This window comes from Nilaparvata lugens, chromosome 2, assembly GCF_014356525.2.
Source record: "Nilaparvata lugens isolate BPH chromosome 2, ASM1435652v1, whole genome shotgun sequence".
Classification (NCBI taxonomy): Eukaryota; Metazoa; Arthropoda; class Insecta; order Hemiptera; family Delphacidae; genus Nilaparvata; species Nilaparvata lugens.
The window spans coordinates 84,643,265-84,659,153 of NC_052505.1; the positions used below are offsets into that span (position 1 = coordinate 84,643,265).

The 15,889-nt window shown below is 34.9% G+C and overlaps 1 protein-coding gene across 3 annotated transcripts in view; it reads right to left on the reverse strand.

Annotated features, from left to right (window-relative positions):
* Positions 1–14,480, reverse strand: part of LOC111053284 (myosin-IIIa) — a 78,981-nt gene extending 64,501 nt beyond the window's left edge. For 2 of the 3 annotated variants that reach the window (XM_039421946.1, XM_039421947.1), the window contains exon 1: positions 14,342–14,476. In XM_039421946.1, coding sequence (XP_039277880.1) covers positions 14,342–14,474 — 133 coding nt within the window. In that variant the 5' untranslated portion in view covers positions 14,475–14,476. Of the gene's footprint in view, positions 1–14,341 lie in introns of all 3 variants that reach the window. The other variant, XM_039421948.1, reaches the window with a different exon arrangement.
* Positions 14,481–15,889: the final 1,409 nt, after the last annotated feature.

The window sequence follows — 15,889 nt, forward strand, 5'->3', positions numbered from 1 at the left end:
ATAATGGCAGTGGAGAAACATAGGAAATCAACGATGCCAATCCTCTGTCTTGTCAATGGACAGGTTTATTGATGTAATAATATTAACTGTTCATTCACGTTTAAAATAATCAATTATATTTTATTGAGCAAGAAATTATATTTTTCAATAATTTCATAATGAAGATGAAATATTTTGTTAATTAATAATTCTACATTGTTAAAAGACGATCTGGCAACAGAGCAAAACGAGAAAGAGATAGCACTATCCGCTATGTTGAATGATAAACAAGGATAGCAACACCATTATTGCTAATCAAACACTGCTTGAAAATAAAGAACTGAATTGAACAATTCCTCAACCTGAGCAATATAATGAAAGCTCTACAGTCTACAACAAAAGAAAATTCTTGCTAATAAACCATCACATCTGCATCGAAATACTGTACTTTACTTCTCCTTCCATCCTGAACGAGTTCCACATCGATATTACTTTCCTGTATTTCAAAGCCAAAGCTCTCTTCAGCCAAAAAAGGTGCATGATGAGTTTTAGGTTTAGAAAACCTATCTTAATGGCTGTGGAGTTTGAAATCTCTCATATTACTTCCTTATTTTAATCTCAAATAAAATTAAATAATATATTCATCATCTTCTTTTCAATCTTGAAGATCCAAGACTTGGCATGTAATTACCTCTTTAATATTCATTCAATGAGAAATTCAGCACAATCAGCTTTCTTATGATTTTACAAACATTTTTAATAAAGTATTACTATCTCTATTCTCTGTGTTGTTTACCATGTATTACTACTATTACATTGTGATTGAACAATAATTTTAAAATGGTACTTAGATTTCTAATTTTTATTTATACTACTATTTCATTTTACTTATATTATTGGAGACTCGAGCTTCGAGAAAGGTATGAAGATTCTATCTTCTACACTCTCTGGCTTGGATCCAGTGATCCATATAACACACAAACAGGTCAGATTTCTTCTCTATCAGATCTAAAAGATCGAAGATTAGTTTCAGCAATCGCAGAATCTCTCATCAACAGTAGCTTACTATTATCACAACCAACTAGGAACGATACTTTCTCCATTATTGTCAGTGCTAAATAGCTATTCCATTGTTTCGCAATTCGCAATGCTGCAGTCAATTTTCTTTGATTTGTTTGTTTTCCACTAATTGCTTCTCAAGATTGTCTTCTCTCCAATTTAAGAGTTATTAGATATTCATTTTCTTTGCCGTACCGAGGAAAATTACAATTCACAATTATCAGAGCTATGAAGCGTCTAGCTTCAAAAATTGGTGTCGAGGTTACTTTTTCTAGATTTACAGAAACGGTAATACACACATCAAAAAAAGATTTGAAATACTCCTAGACAATAATTGATTGTATGGTATCAGATGTTGTGGTATTTCTCCATAATTGAAAGAATAAGACTTTGATATTGTCAATACCACTTTTATTACTCCTAGACAAGGTCAAAAACGTTAGTGAAGTTGGCTGGCATGATAACATCCTAAAGTTTTTGGTTGAATTCTTATAAATCGTTGGTTCAAGTTTTTTTTTTGACAAATTTTAAGTTTGTTTGGGCTTCTAAATACTATATTTGGTAGTTACAATTGGTGCGGGCCAACTTCACACCAGCCCACAAATTTTTGAAATGGGTCACTAACCCAATTTATTATTGCAACCACTCAGTTGGGTCGATAAGGTAATCTGTGGATGAAACTAGTTCAGAGTTGCTGAAAATTGGTTCTGAATCAAAATTTTAATCCAGCTTTATTTCGGTTACTACCAGGTACATTGTCTTTAATAACTGTTGGAGAACAGCATAAGTATAGGACACAATTGTAAAGTCCTTTTATAATCACCCTATGTATATCTGTATATTTTATACTTCACATTATTCGTTTATTCAATTGAAATATCTCCTATACCTCCAGATTTACAGAATCCCTATACGGTACCTAAATACACACTTGTGGGTAATTAGGACATCTTGAATACGCAAAAAAATAGGATCATATTTGAGCACTTGAACATGATTCGTTTATTAATTCTTGAAGATACTTCAAAACTGTGGGACAATCGACTTCAGTTATCTCTAAAGTCTAGAGACTATTATTATCAGTAATTACTATATTTCAATAAGGTAATTTATAATATAAAGTCTTTCAATAAGCTTCTGCAATCATACTGGCAAAGAAGAAACATGCCAAATATCAAAAAGCTCTTCAAGCAATCATAAGCCACTAACACTTTCATAGTAAAAAAAGCCCCTTCAATTCCATTAGTCCTAACAAAAATTTTGTCCCATAGCCTGCTGCATTCTATCGAACAAATAATATGGTACTACGTCAAACTGATCACTCCTCCAACTCTTTGACCAATCGCAAGCGAGTAACACCTTCGTAGTAAACGCTCCTCCATTCCCATTGGACGTTCACTAATAAGGAGTCAAACAGACGCCATTTGGTAGAATGGAACAATTCCAACCGATGATTCTGATTAGGATATGACAGAAAACAGGACAATTCCCCGATCCTAGGACCGTGGTGAGAACATCGGAAGCAGTAAGTAAGTAACAGAAAGTGAGGATTTTAAACAATGTAATACTGTGGTAATTTTTCAAATAGGTATCACAATTATCTCAAGATAATTCGAATACATTAGTGACGTTTTCATTTGAATTGTTCATTCTAAATTTAGACAGTGCAGGTTTAAAAAAACACTTCTTATTCTCTGTACTAAGATTGTGGTGCTTCCATGTACTGTCCAGGAAAACTGTACTCACGTTTTTTTTCAGCGAACAAACTATTTCAGAACAATTAGAGCTAAGATTGCTATTCAAAGCTGATTTAGAGATCAATAATAATAGGTAAGATACAAATATGTATAAGATAAATTTTTTTATATATTCCGATCCTCTTCATATTATGTATGTATCATCACAGACAAGAAGGGGCTTGAATCTCTGGAATCTTTTTTTTATATATAAACACTATGCTTGTATACATCCTAATCATGTTCATAGCAGGATTATTACAGTACTTTCTACCCACATTCCTGTATTCTCCAGCAGCGCAGGAATTTGAACTCTGATGGCAGATGATCCGAAGTTTTTTGAGGTAAAAACACGGTTTTCGATTCGTCTCATGAGAATTGTTAGTGCGATTTGCTATGGGTGTCGAATCTGCCGGTATGGATTGCAAAAGAACATAGAGAAAATACAGCAGTGGTATGTAGCGGGCATGATACGTCATGATATAAACAAACAGTTGATTTCAAGTCAGCTAAAAAGAGAAGACAGGCGGCTTCCAGTCGATTCGTTCCTTCGCTGCGTTCTGTTTGTGATCTCGTTCCCATGACACGCATTCTCATCTCCTGCTGCTACAGCTGGGCTGCAAATACAAATTATAATGACAATACCAGAAGGACCAACAAATACTATATTGGTCATGAACGCTGATGTTGAAGTACATTCTTTTTATTCTTTTATTGATTCAATGATAACAATTATTATTATTTAAAAAATAACTTGGTGGAGGATCAACAGGCACAGTCCAAAACTGTTCCTCTCCCGAATTGACTCATTAAAATAGTCCAGAAAATGGGTTATGTTTCCTCCACTTTATGAAATTTTGTCTAATTTTCTGACCAAACACTTGAAACAAGAAATCATGAATTCTGTAGCCACAAACTATTTAATCCTTCCTATATTGTCTAAGGTTATCTGTGGTCACACATGTCTTTATTGCTTCATTCATTATTATAATATTATTGTACTGTATCACAGACAATAAGGCGTGTATCTTGTATCAAGGCTTGAATCTTGTATCAAAGCTTATAGCCTGTATCAAGGCTTGTATCTTGTATCAAGGCCTGTATCTTGTATCAAGGCATGTATCTTGTATCAAAGCTTGTATCTTGTATCAAGGCTTGTATCTTGTATCAAGATTTGTAACTGGTATCATCCGTATCAAGGCTTGTATCTTGTATCTTGCATCAAGGCATGTATCTATGACCTTATCTAGCTGAATAAGGAATCTCGTACTAGGGCCGATCTAAAGGGGTACCCAAGCCAAAGTATGTTGTCGCATAGGGCGCTATGTAATATGGGGCGCCCCAGAACTCTTCAATTTTCATTATAAATGAAGAAAACTATTATAGAGATTGAAGATTGATTTGCATTACCAAATTGTAGAAATTATGGAGTGAGTTATGAATGAATTAATGGTTTCAATGGTGACAAGGTGGGAACACGATAAAAAGACAAATTACAAAACTAATAAAGGGTACTAGTTTATTACTGTACAATGAAACAAAATCGATGCAATTTTCTTTGCACTTCCTCAATTAGGTTGTCAAAATTTTACTTGCTTCAACTTGATCTCTATTATATCTCTCTTAACAAATGAGGTAAGATTTAATGGAGCAAAGGACCAATAAATTCTCTTTATAACAAATATTCATTTAACAGTTTATCGCATCCAATATCTAATTTGTATTATAAGAAAGCGTATTAGATGAGATAAGTTGAGTTTCGACATAACTATTTTTATTTGTATTTATTTAGTTTATTTGTATAGTACCGTTTTCTGTGGTTACGACTAACGCTATCATCATTCACTATGTAATCAACAACGGAGAACATAATAGTGTATTGATAGAAGGAAAAAGACGAACTCAAACTTGAAAACCAATTCAATTTGTAGACCAATTATTTAATCAAACAGCAGAACACAACAAAAGGCCTTACAACTTGAAATTGAGGGTTTGTTAAGCAAGATGTAAATCAAACGGAGGTCCATTATTTGATTGAGAACAATGGAGTGGTTCTTTAACTGCTTCCGCTTCTCTCAAATGTTTAGGTTCAAAATGCAACAACTATTGATCAATTTGAAATTCGTTGAGTTATTTGATTACCCACAAACGATTGAAGAATTTTGTTAAATTTTTCATCCATTTTTTCGGCTCTTTCCTCCACTCTATTGGAATTTTTCACTCAACATCTCTCTCTCTATAATAATAATAATTCATTTTAATTATAATTAGTATTAATTTGAATTAGTGATTAATAATTTTATTTATTTCTAATAATTAACTAGAAAGATGTGTGAAAAACCAATTAATACAATATTTGACCGAGAATAATATTTTATCAACATCACAATATGGTTTCCAAAAATCAAAAAATTGTTCAGACGCGTTTTTTGACCTATCTAAACATATTACTGAAAATATTAAAATAAAAAATAAATTGATAATTACTTACCTTGATTTGGCAAAAGCCTTTGATTCTGTTGATAGGGAGAAACTCATGATAAAACTGGAAATGATTGGACTCAAACAGACCTCCTTACAGTGGTTCAAGAGTTATCTACAGGACAGGTTTCAATATGTCCAAATTAATGATAATATGAGTGGCCTGGAAAAGGTTGATTACGGAGTTGTTCAGGGAAGTACTCTAGGGCCTCTACTCTTTTTGATCTATGTCAATAACCTACCGCTGCTGAACATCAGCAGTAAACTTTTTTTATTTGCTGATGACACAGCGGTGGTTTCTACAGGTAGGCAGTGGGATGAGGCGTTCAAAAATGCAACAACCGACCTAGCTATGATAAAAAGCTGGTTCGACCATAACTGTTTGACCATAAATACGAGTAAGTCCAAGTACATGCCTATTGTAACCGTGGTCAGCAAGATCCAGGCCCCAGAGTCATGAAACTTCACTCATGTGGAGACCCAACTTCTACCGTGTGCAACTGTGAAATCTTAGAAAGAGTAAACCAATACAAGTATCTGGGCATAGTAATTGATTACAACTTAAATTGGAGTCCACACATACAGTTTATAAAGCAGAGGCTCCGAAGATTGCTGTATGCTTTCAATCAACTGAGCCAGGTACTGAGCTTGCAACATTGTAAGACTGTCTATTATGCTTTCGTTCAGTCTATCATACAGTACGGTATTCTCATCTGGGGAGGACTGTCACCTTCTCTCCTGGAGCCGCTTGCGGTGTCGCAAAGACAAATAATTAAAACAGCCCTGAACAAACAATACCGATACCCAACTATACAACTATTTCAGAATTTCCTGTTTTAAACATAAGGCATTGTATATAAAATCTCTATTAATTTACCTAAGAACAATAGTCATAATATTTTGCCAGAAATTCTCCATACCTATCCTACTCGGTATAGATTGAATTATGGATTTGCGACGCAGCGGGTGGTTCACGGAGTGGAGCTGAAAACACCATTCTACCTGGCTCAGATGGTATATCGTAATCTGCCTGCAGAGATGAGAGACTTCGAATGCAGTATTGCTGTTTACAAGCGTAAGGTCGAGAGGTGGCTCTACTGCCTGGGGTGGGAAATGTCTGAAAGCCTGCTTCATTCTGTTTATATGCACTAAAACCTATCCTTTATTTTTTCTTCATTTTTTTCTTTAGCTCAGTTTGGTCAATTTTTGCTATCCTACTCCTTTTATATTTTTAAAAATTTTACAAGGAAAATCGCTCTCATAAAGATGAGTCCTGTGAGTCCGCTGGTCTCTTTTCCTTTTTTAAAATATGTCTTACTTTAGTTAAGTTATAAGTCTAGTTATAATGATTTATTTTCCCATTTTCTCCCATATGGATCTGAGAAGTCCCGTTTTTTTTCTTTAATTTATAGTTTATGTCGCTGTTCTGTTCTCTACAATCAATCAGACTGTGTTGTTCCAGACTTGTGTTTTCATATTCCTTTCATTATATTGATAACAATTGGCTACCGAGAACTCACCCCTACACACAGACGTATAGTCTTGTAGAGGTATTCCAGTAACCAATTTTCAAGTGTCATATTTTTTGTAACTGTGCATTTTGGAATAATAAAGAATTTGAATTTGAATTTAAATTTGTAATCTTATGTATTTTTTTATTTTGTAAAGTGTTGTGTGGCAGAGAGGACCTGGAGTCCTAACTCCGTCCTAATAAGAGCAAATAATATAATCAATCAATCAATCTCTTGTTCTTTCACTCACTCATTTTCTATATTATTTTCCAAATCGGACGTTTAAAGTGAAAACTCTGTCGTTTTTGGAGATGTCACACAGTATTGAGCCTATATCTACTACGCCTACATTATTATCATGAAACATACTGTTGAATCTTAAATCATGAATCTATCTTAGGGGTGCCCACAGGAGGTTTCGGCTTTGTGGCGTCCATGTACTTGGCGGGGGGGGGGAGGTACTCCTGCTTATTTCAATTTAGTTGAATAATAATCCAGCTCATATTTTGAAAAAATTCGTTGAATCTATACAGTATTCTCAATTATAAACAATAGTTTTATTTAGCATATATACAGTTACAGTATAATGTAACCTACATGAACAAAGTAATCTAATATATAATAATTACTGTGACTCAAATCCCTCATCTCTGCCTCAGTTTCCAGTTTTAGATTTTTCCAGACAACAAAATATTTCAACGCGAGTTGTCAAGCATCATCACCTTATAGAGAAGAGGCATCAATTAAATAAAATCGAGATGGAAATAGAAAGATGCGGGTGTCGCTTCGTTGCATGGAGCCTTGTCAGCATTATCATGCCGTCGAATTTTATTTATTTATTCAACAATGATAACATTTTTACATTTTTTATTTTTCAAAACATTATTATAAAACTATTGGAAATGGAAAAACAGGCTTATAGCCCTTAATATTCTATTCACGAATTTTGATTGAGAATTATTCCAAAAGAGGTTATGATTCTTCATCACTTTTGTCAAGAGATTTGACGCTTGACGCCAGAGATGTGACTTTGACGCCTGACGCACTCCAAGTGGAACCGCAGATTTGCGCCACGAAATCTGTTCCAGAATCCGAATCCGTTACTACTGCGATGCTGAGATGCGGCTCTCGACTCTTGAGACCTCCTCCAAGACACGGATGACTGCATTACGACATCTTCCGGCCACCAGTGGCACTGGGAGGCCGGGAGACGACATTCCTTATCCGGCAAATGGAGTTCGGACCAGTGTCGAGATAAGACGCCAAAAAGGAATGGGTAGGCGGGCTGGAGAGGAGATTGCGTTACGGGCATTGCAAGCAGAGAGTATAGAATGTTACATTCTGACTGCAAGTAGCCTCTCGTGCACTCAAACCGATGATGCAAGCAAGGCCACTGCTGTAACACTTCTATGTCCAGGCCTACTTCTAATGATATCATTGTACAAATAAGAGTTTACCAATTCGAGTACAGACTGATGAACCCAAATACAATAAGATATATTACTATCAAATAATATAGTACAGTAGTACTGTCTTTTTTCTTCAGGGCTACTTTTGAATATAAATAAAAATATAAAACTGAGTTACCTTTTAGAAATTATTTAGTCAATCAATCAATTTATTTGTTCATGAAAACCATACAAATAGAGTTGAGCTCATATAAGATATTCTTGTGCATGTTACAATTTCACATCAACAATAACTACATTTTTGAATATAGAATGAACAAGGAAACAATTTGAAAACAAGTACCATGTATGAATAGTTAATAGAGCTGGAACAAAACAATCACGAATTGAATAGGATTTGTGGCAATAGTTTAGTAGTGGACACCAATTATTAGCCTTAATCTTATATCACATAGAAGAAAAATATCACAGATTGAATTACATATCATTTATCTTATCTCTAAAGACTTCACAATGTAAAGAAAATTCTATCTTCTCTTCTGACAGACAGATTTGACAACAGTACCATCAACCTGTCCTCATTATCAACTATATTTTGGTAAAATTCACCTGAAAATTGAATTCAACAGCATCTGTACATGGGACAGCGCAACATAAAATGCTCTTGAGTTTCCAACTCTCTGTAATTATATGGGACAATTCTTGGAAGAGTCTATCCATGTTCCGCTTGCAATGCTTAAAAATATAAATCTGAGTACCCTTTTTAAAATAATTTAATCACGACTTGATAATGGCATTAAAAGCCGAAATATGTCGAGACTAAATAATTTTAAAAAGGGTACTCAGATTTATATTTTTATTTATACACTAGTATTGTATAGAAATATTACAGTAATGTAGTACAGAAGTATAGTTAATTAATTGTGTTAATAGTTCAACTATTATAAGGAGGCGTGCCCTTTCTAAACTTTTTTTCATAAACTTTACTGCTTTCTCAGCACTTATGCCATTTTCAAGTTCTAATCAACAGAGAATCCACAACACTGTTCTTCTATCTTTTACCACTGCCATTATAACGTGGACCTCACTATATAATTATTACTTTATTTTAATAAGGTAATTCAAAATATTCAATATTTCAATAATTCACTGCAATCTACTGGCAAAAAAGGAACTACAGTAGAACTCCAGATATCCGAACTCTGACTATCCGAATCGCCGATTAGCCGAATCACTTTGCACAAAATTTGTCCAAAAAAGTCCTATGTGCGCTATAATTCTTCCCCCTGCAATGCCAGTGTTTGCGCGTTCGCTCACTATTGTGCTTCCCTTGTACATAAGTACATTTTATTTATATTCAAAACATGTGAAAATATCATGTTTCTTTCATTTAATTCAATAAAAAATAGTGCAATATCAAAACGTAGCTTTTTTCTCTCCAATGGCATTTAAAAAAAAAAAACTCTGATTATCCAAATACTTGATTATCCGAATGGGTCCCGGTCCCCATTAATTCGGATAATTGAAGTTCTACTGTATGTCCAATATCAAACAGTTCTTCAAGCAATCACAAGCGACCTACACCTTTAAAGTAAAAGCCCTTTCAATTTAATTAGTCCAAACAAAAATATTGTCATAAATTAAACTTTTAAATTATTTTGTCACAACATGCTTCGGACATTAATGCTATTTTCAAGTGATTGAAAATGTTGTGACAAATTAATTGAAAGGGTGCTGAGATTTATATTTCTATTTATATCAAAAGTAGACCTGAAGTAAAAAGACAAAAATACTTTCTCATAGACTGCTGCATTCTATCGAACAAATACGGTACTACGTCAAACAAATCCCTCCTCCAACTCTCAAACAACTCCAACTCTTCGACCAATCACAAGCGAGTAACACCTTCATAGTAAACGCCCCTGCACTTTCATTGGCTGTTCACAAATAAAGAGTCACACAGACGCCAATTTGGATGACGGAACAATTCTAATCAAAGATAGTCATTATAGTGGTCATGATGCAGCAGTCTATGGGACAATATTTTTGTTTGGACCAATGGAATTGAAAGGGACCTTCACTATTATGACAGTTTAATATTTGCCATAGTCTCAGCATAAGTGCTAAAACAATAGTCAGGACCACGTTATAATGGCAGAGGAGAACGATAGTAGAACAACGTTGCTGATACAGGTTTATTGATGTAATATTAACTGTACATTCTTCTTCAAAATAATCAATCATATTTTATTAAGCATGAAATTATATTTTCCAATAATTTCATAATGAATTTTCACAATTAAGATAAAATATTTTGTTTATTGATTATTAATTCTACATTTTTAAAAAACGATCTGGCAGCAGAGCAAAGCGAGAAAGAGATAGCGCTATCCGCTTTGTTGAATGATAGACAAGGATAGCAATACCATTGTTAATCAAACACTTCCATTATAACGTGGACCTCACCTTAGAACCGATAATTAAGTTGGAAGGCATGCAAAACCAGGCAAGTTAAAGGTAAAAATCTGAATTCTTAGGCCGGTTGCAGACGAACCACTATCGTATGTGGGATGTGGGACCGACATATCACAGAACAATACGACTAACGCAGAGAGACTTTCACACTACATTCGAGGAAACGCGCATTAGTGCAACAGTTTTCAGATGTTTATATCATACTCCAGTGTTTTCAACAGATGTTTTCAAAGTCACAGCGACTGCGATTGTGGTGCAGAAAATAGGAGAAGCGTAGTGCTCAAAAAACCAGTGGTACGACAATCGCAAGAAAAATAATCGCTGCCACAGCGCACAACGTCATATGGAAGTATCAGTGCCACTGCCATGCCTGCCAATGCATTCCGTATGCGCTGCGTTTGTGGTACCACAGAAGGAAAATAATCGCTCCCACATCCCACATGCGATAGTCGTTCGTCTGCAACCGGTCTTATTGTAGATAATATTGACAACTTAATTCATATTTGGAAAATGAAAATTTCAATAGGATCTTGTTGGGAGATGACTCAAGTTATAAATGTTTCATTATAACTACAGATTCATGACAGACTGCGATAATTCATTTGAATATCATATCCACTACACACACAAAATACAACGAATAGGTTCACTGTAAAGGAGTATTTCAAAAGAAACACCGGTATGTGTGTATATGCGCCGACAAACACTATAGAAAATGCGGTGAGTTCTGCGTTCTTTCTTTACTTTCACATCACCTGCTGGAGATTGCCATTCGCCAAGAAATCACGACTTTGAAATTGCAATAGAATAGGAAATTAAGCGGCTATCAGCCCAACGTGGGTGTCGGCCGGGGAGACGAGTCACGGAAAACGGCAAATTTAAATACGATGGGTCACATGCGCCTTCTCTTTACCAACCTATGATGTCTCTCACACTCCTGGTCGTGCCCATCTGTTTAACGGCACTGAGATAAGGCAACTGTTTCTTCTGAAATGAAGACCGGTCAATAGCCAAGGCGAGAATCGTTGCCGGCTGGATGATATTATCATAAGTCGTTAGCCGGAGAAACAAGAAAGTTCCAAGCAAAAAATAGTTATGGAAAATAGTTATCAGAGAGATTTGAAAGTTCGTCTGATGAATTTCAATATGATATTGTATAGTGATATCCATACTTGTTATGGTTCTTAATCTAATACTAAACACAGTTAGCAGTCTGATATTTTAATTATGAAATCATTGAACAAAAACTTGAATAGAAACTTATGTCTGTTACATGAAACATACCTAGTAACTTAGCATCTTAGTACCTAGTCCTGTAGTATAGGAACACACATTCCTAGTTCCTAGTTTTACATTGATAGAGAATACAGGATGGTGAGCTGGGTTTATAGTAGACACAATAGTATGCCGTATACAGTTCCCCTATGAAATGAATAAATTGATTAATCTATTACCCGAAAATTTAATTCTAGATAACATCACTAAATCGAGTATTGAACAAATTATACATAGATTGGATTAAATCAACAAATGTTTTTCAGCTAAATCACAGCACAATTCTATAAGATGAGTCACTTATTGGTCCAATAATATGTATATATTGGACATGGGAATCCATTTTTTAGTTTTTACAGAACAATTCTATAAGATATGTCACTTATAGGTCTAATATTGCCTATATTATATTATATGTATATACTGGACATGAGAGTCCATTTTTTGAAATTAGAATACTTATGAACTTAATTACCGCACTATTAGTTATTAATATTTTAGTTAAGTAATAGTTATCAACTACTAACCAATAGTTATCAAGAGGCATCATCAAGTGGGTCCAGAAGGTTGATATGAAGGGTACATACGGTATTCATAAGGGCATCAAGATAAGGCTTTTTCCTACAGTTACATTGAAAAGTGGCCATTGCTGCACTGATTACAGAACGCAAAGAATCACTTTTCCGCTCTAGTGCGGGAAAAATTTTTCTGCACTCCAGATTTGCAACATGGCAACGCAAAATACTTAGTAGGTTATATGGAGCAACAGTGCAGCAAAATCAAAATGAAGTTGGTAACAGTGACTGGGCTGCTATAGTGAGCAGACGTGCAACCAAGCACAACGCGCTAATTATTACATTATATATTATAACCAAGGACAACGAGGACTTTAGGATTTTAGGATTAAGGTTTTTATCAATAATAAAATTACACAGAATAACATTTGATGCATTTCAGGCAATTTTACCCATAATTACCCACTTTTCATATTCAATGGTAACTGTAGGAAAAACTTAATGTGAAATACGTGCGCAAAGTTCCTCTGCTGCACTCAAGAAACCATTCCGCCCTCGCCTACGGCTCGGGCGTAAACGTTTCTTTCGGTGCAGCAAACTGTCACTTTGCGCACTAGTTGCACAAATAACTATTTCACAGAACTGAGAATTTGAATTATCACTAGTTTAACACCTTCAACACAGGGTTTGAATTTGTGAGAGGTAATAGATAGACTGATGAGATACTTCACTGTTAACTAGAATCACTATCATAGAATCTTTAAAACACACAGGACGAGTAGGTAGTATATCATACTACAGTCACTATCATAAAATGTTTAAAAGACATACAAAACAAGTACAGTATTTCATACCTGGCAAGCGCTCACTCACCTTTTAATTACACGTTTTTATGGTGTCACAATCTACTTGTAAGGAGCCCAGATTTCACAAAGTCATAAAAATCATAATTTTCTTGTTAAACCGGTCACCAGCAGACTAAAACGATTTCACATTCGATTCACTTTGCCAACGCAATTATTTCAAACGAGTAATTATTGAAACTTATCAGTCAGACATTGAGTGATTTTGACTGAATGAGTTTCGTCATGATTTTAATTAGAAATTTAATCCTATCGAACATGGAAGAATGTGAGCGGACGAGCATGTCACATCTCTCGATCTCTGAACTTCTGTATAATTACGTCAAGTATGATAACGAAGAATGTTTGGTAGGTTCAACCCCACAGTACACTATACCATGATAGTAAAATAGTGTATCCAGGATTTTCCCATGGTGTGGAGGGGGGGGGGGTTGCTCAGAGATTCTCGCCCCCCACACCGAGGCTAATGGCGCATATACACTACATATTTATTGATAGACATTGAGTTGTGTAGGCTTATATCTCTCCTATATCAAAGAATGGACATTGATATGTCCAAAGCTCCGCCAATTTATGTAGATGCATAACAATATGATTATTATCTATAGTTATTATATTACAAATTGCTTTTTCATATCATATACAGTTCTATAGTTATTTTCCTAGTCTATATTATGTAAATTCATCTATAATTTTGCTGTATTGTAAGCTATTGTATATAAGTGTATAAGCCAGTATATATTGTAATCTACATAAATAAAGTACTCAATCAATCAATCAATCAATCAATATCAGGGACAAGCATTCTATATAGTACTTGATTACATCAGATAGGGGGGGGGGCGAACCCTGAATGGAGAATTATAAAAATAAAATGTTAATTTGCAGAAGACCAGAACAAGCAATCATTCCTACAGTGGAAGTCAGAAGAAGAAGAAGAAGAAGAAGAGAAGAAGAAGAAGAAGAAGAAGAAGAAGAAGAAGAAGAAGAGAAGAAGAAGAAGAAGAAGATGAATGGTTGAATGGAAGAAAAACCGACCTGTGACAGTGTCCCTGGCGCTGTAAACCTCGCCATAGGTACCCTCTCCTATCAGCTCTTGTAGTTTAAACCGATTTCCCGGCTCCTGCAAGGATTCCAGGTCCACATGCCTGCTAAGATTCCGGTAGGACATCCTTTCCTGTAACAGCATGCATACAACTCTATTATTTAAATTTTAATTACATTAAAGTTTATATTATTCGATATCAATATCAATCTGCAGAAGCTGGACGTTGAGAATAACCACAAATTAATCGTCATCAACATGAAATGTGAATTATGAAGCCTTGTTATGTTAGGAAAAGATAGTCTAATCTGTGCAATAGAATTAATAATGCAACCCAACGAAATTTTTCTGAAGTCATATATTTTCAATCTATGGAAGGATTAAACCAAAATGATATACTCCCACGTTATGCTTACCCCTCTAGTTGAAAGGACTTTCTTGAGGCATATTTCATGAACTCAACCCAAGCATGGGATTACGGCTACCAAAGTCGTCTGACATCACATCCCCTGATTACTTGTTGTGGGTCTACATTAGGGCTGAGGTCTTCAAAAACAATCCTTACAATATTGATGAACTGAACTAATACAGACTAAATCATAAATGTTTCCAGTGCTTCTCTAAAAAGGTTTCTGCTCATAATATGGAGAATGGCTATCAAAGTAGCCTGACATCACATCTCCTGATTACTTGTTGTGGGTCTACATTAGGGCTGAGGTCTTCAAAAACAATTCTTACAATATTGATGAATTGAAGCAATAATACAGACTAATTCACAAATGTTTCCAGTGCTTCTCTCAAAAAGGTTTCTGCTCATAACATGGTGAAAAGAGTAATATATGTAGTATATATCGATGGCATAAACTCAATGGATGGGCATTCCGAGCATATTCTTTAAATAATCTTCAGTAACTGAGAAATGTAGCTCGTATAAAAAACACTTTTATTACAACTGAATATCTGTTTTGTAAATTAAATTAATAATTGGGTAAAACGACTAGAAAATCTGTACTAGTAGAATAGTGAGCTGATATTGTGGAAGATACCCGTATCGAATAAAACCACCACTACAGTGGTGGTAACTATTACTAGTAATATAGTTACCCAAAGGGTAATACAGTTACTGTAACCACCACTAACCACTTATTTATTGGGAATTTGAGGAATTAGTTTGTGTTTTTGCTCCAACATGAATCTCTAAGAAACTGAAGTCTTCTACAAGGAGCAGCAGTATGCGTAATGAAGATTCTAGATGGAACCGTACGATTGGTAGTTGTTTGGCCTATAAGAATGGAAGGCTGCTATTGGCTGACAAATAGCACATATAGTGGGCGGAGCAATTTCTCGTCCCGGCCAATGACAGTCTTTCATCTAGATCATCTTGCCCTGAAATTGATCAGTTGCAACCTGAAAACTCTGACACCAGTCCTGAACCAACCAGGTCACTCGATATTATTATTATCTAGATCATATGGATCCATTTGAAGTATATTATTATGCTGCTCCTTGTTAAAAAAATTAGTTTATAAAAATTGAAGATG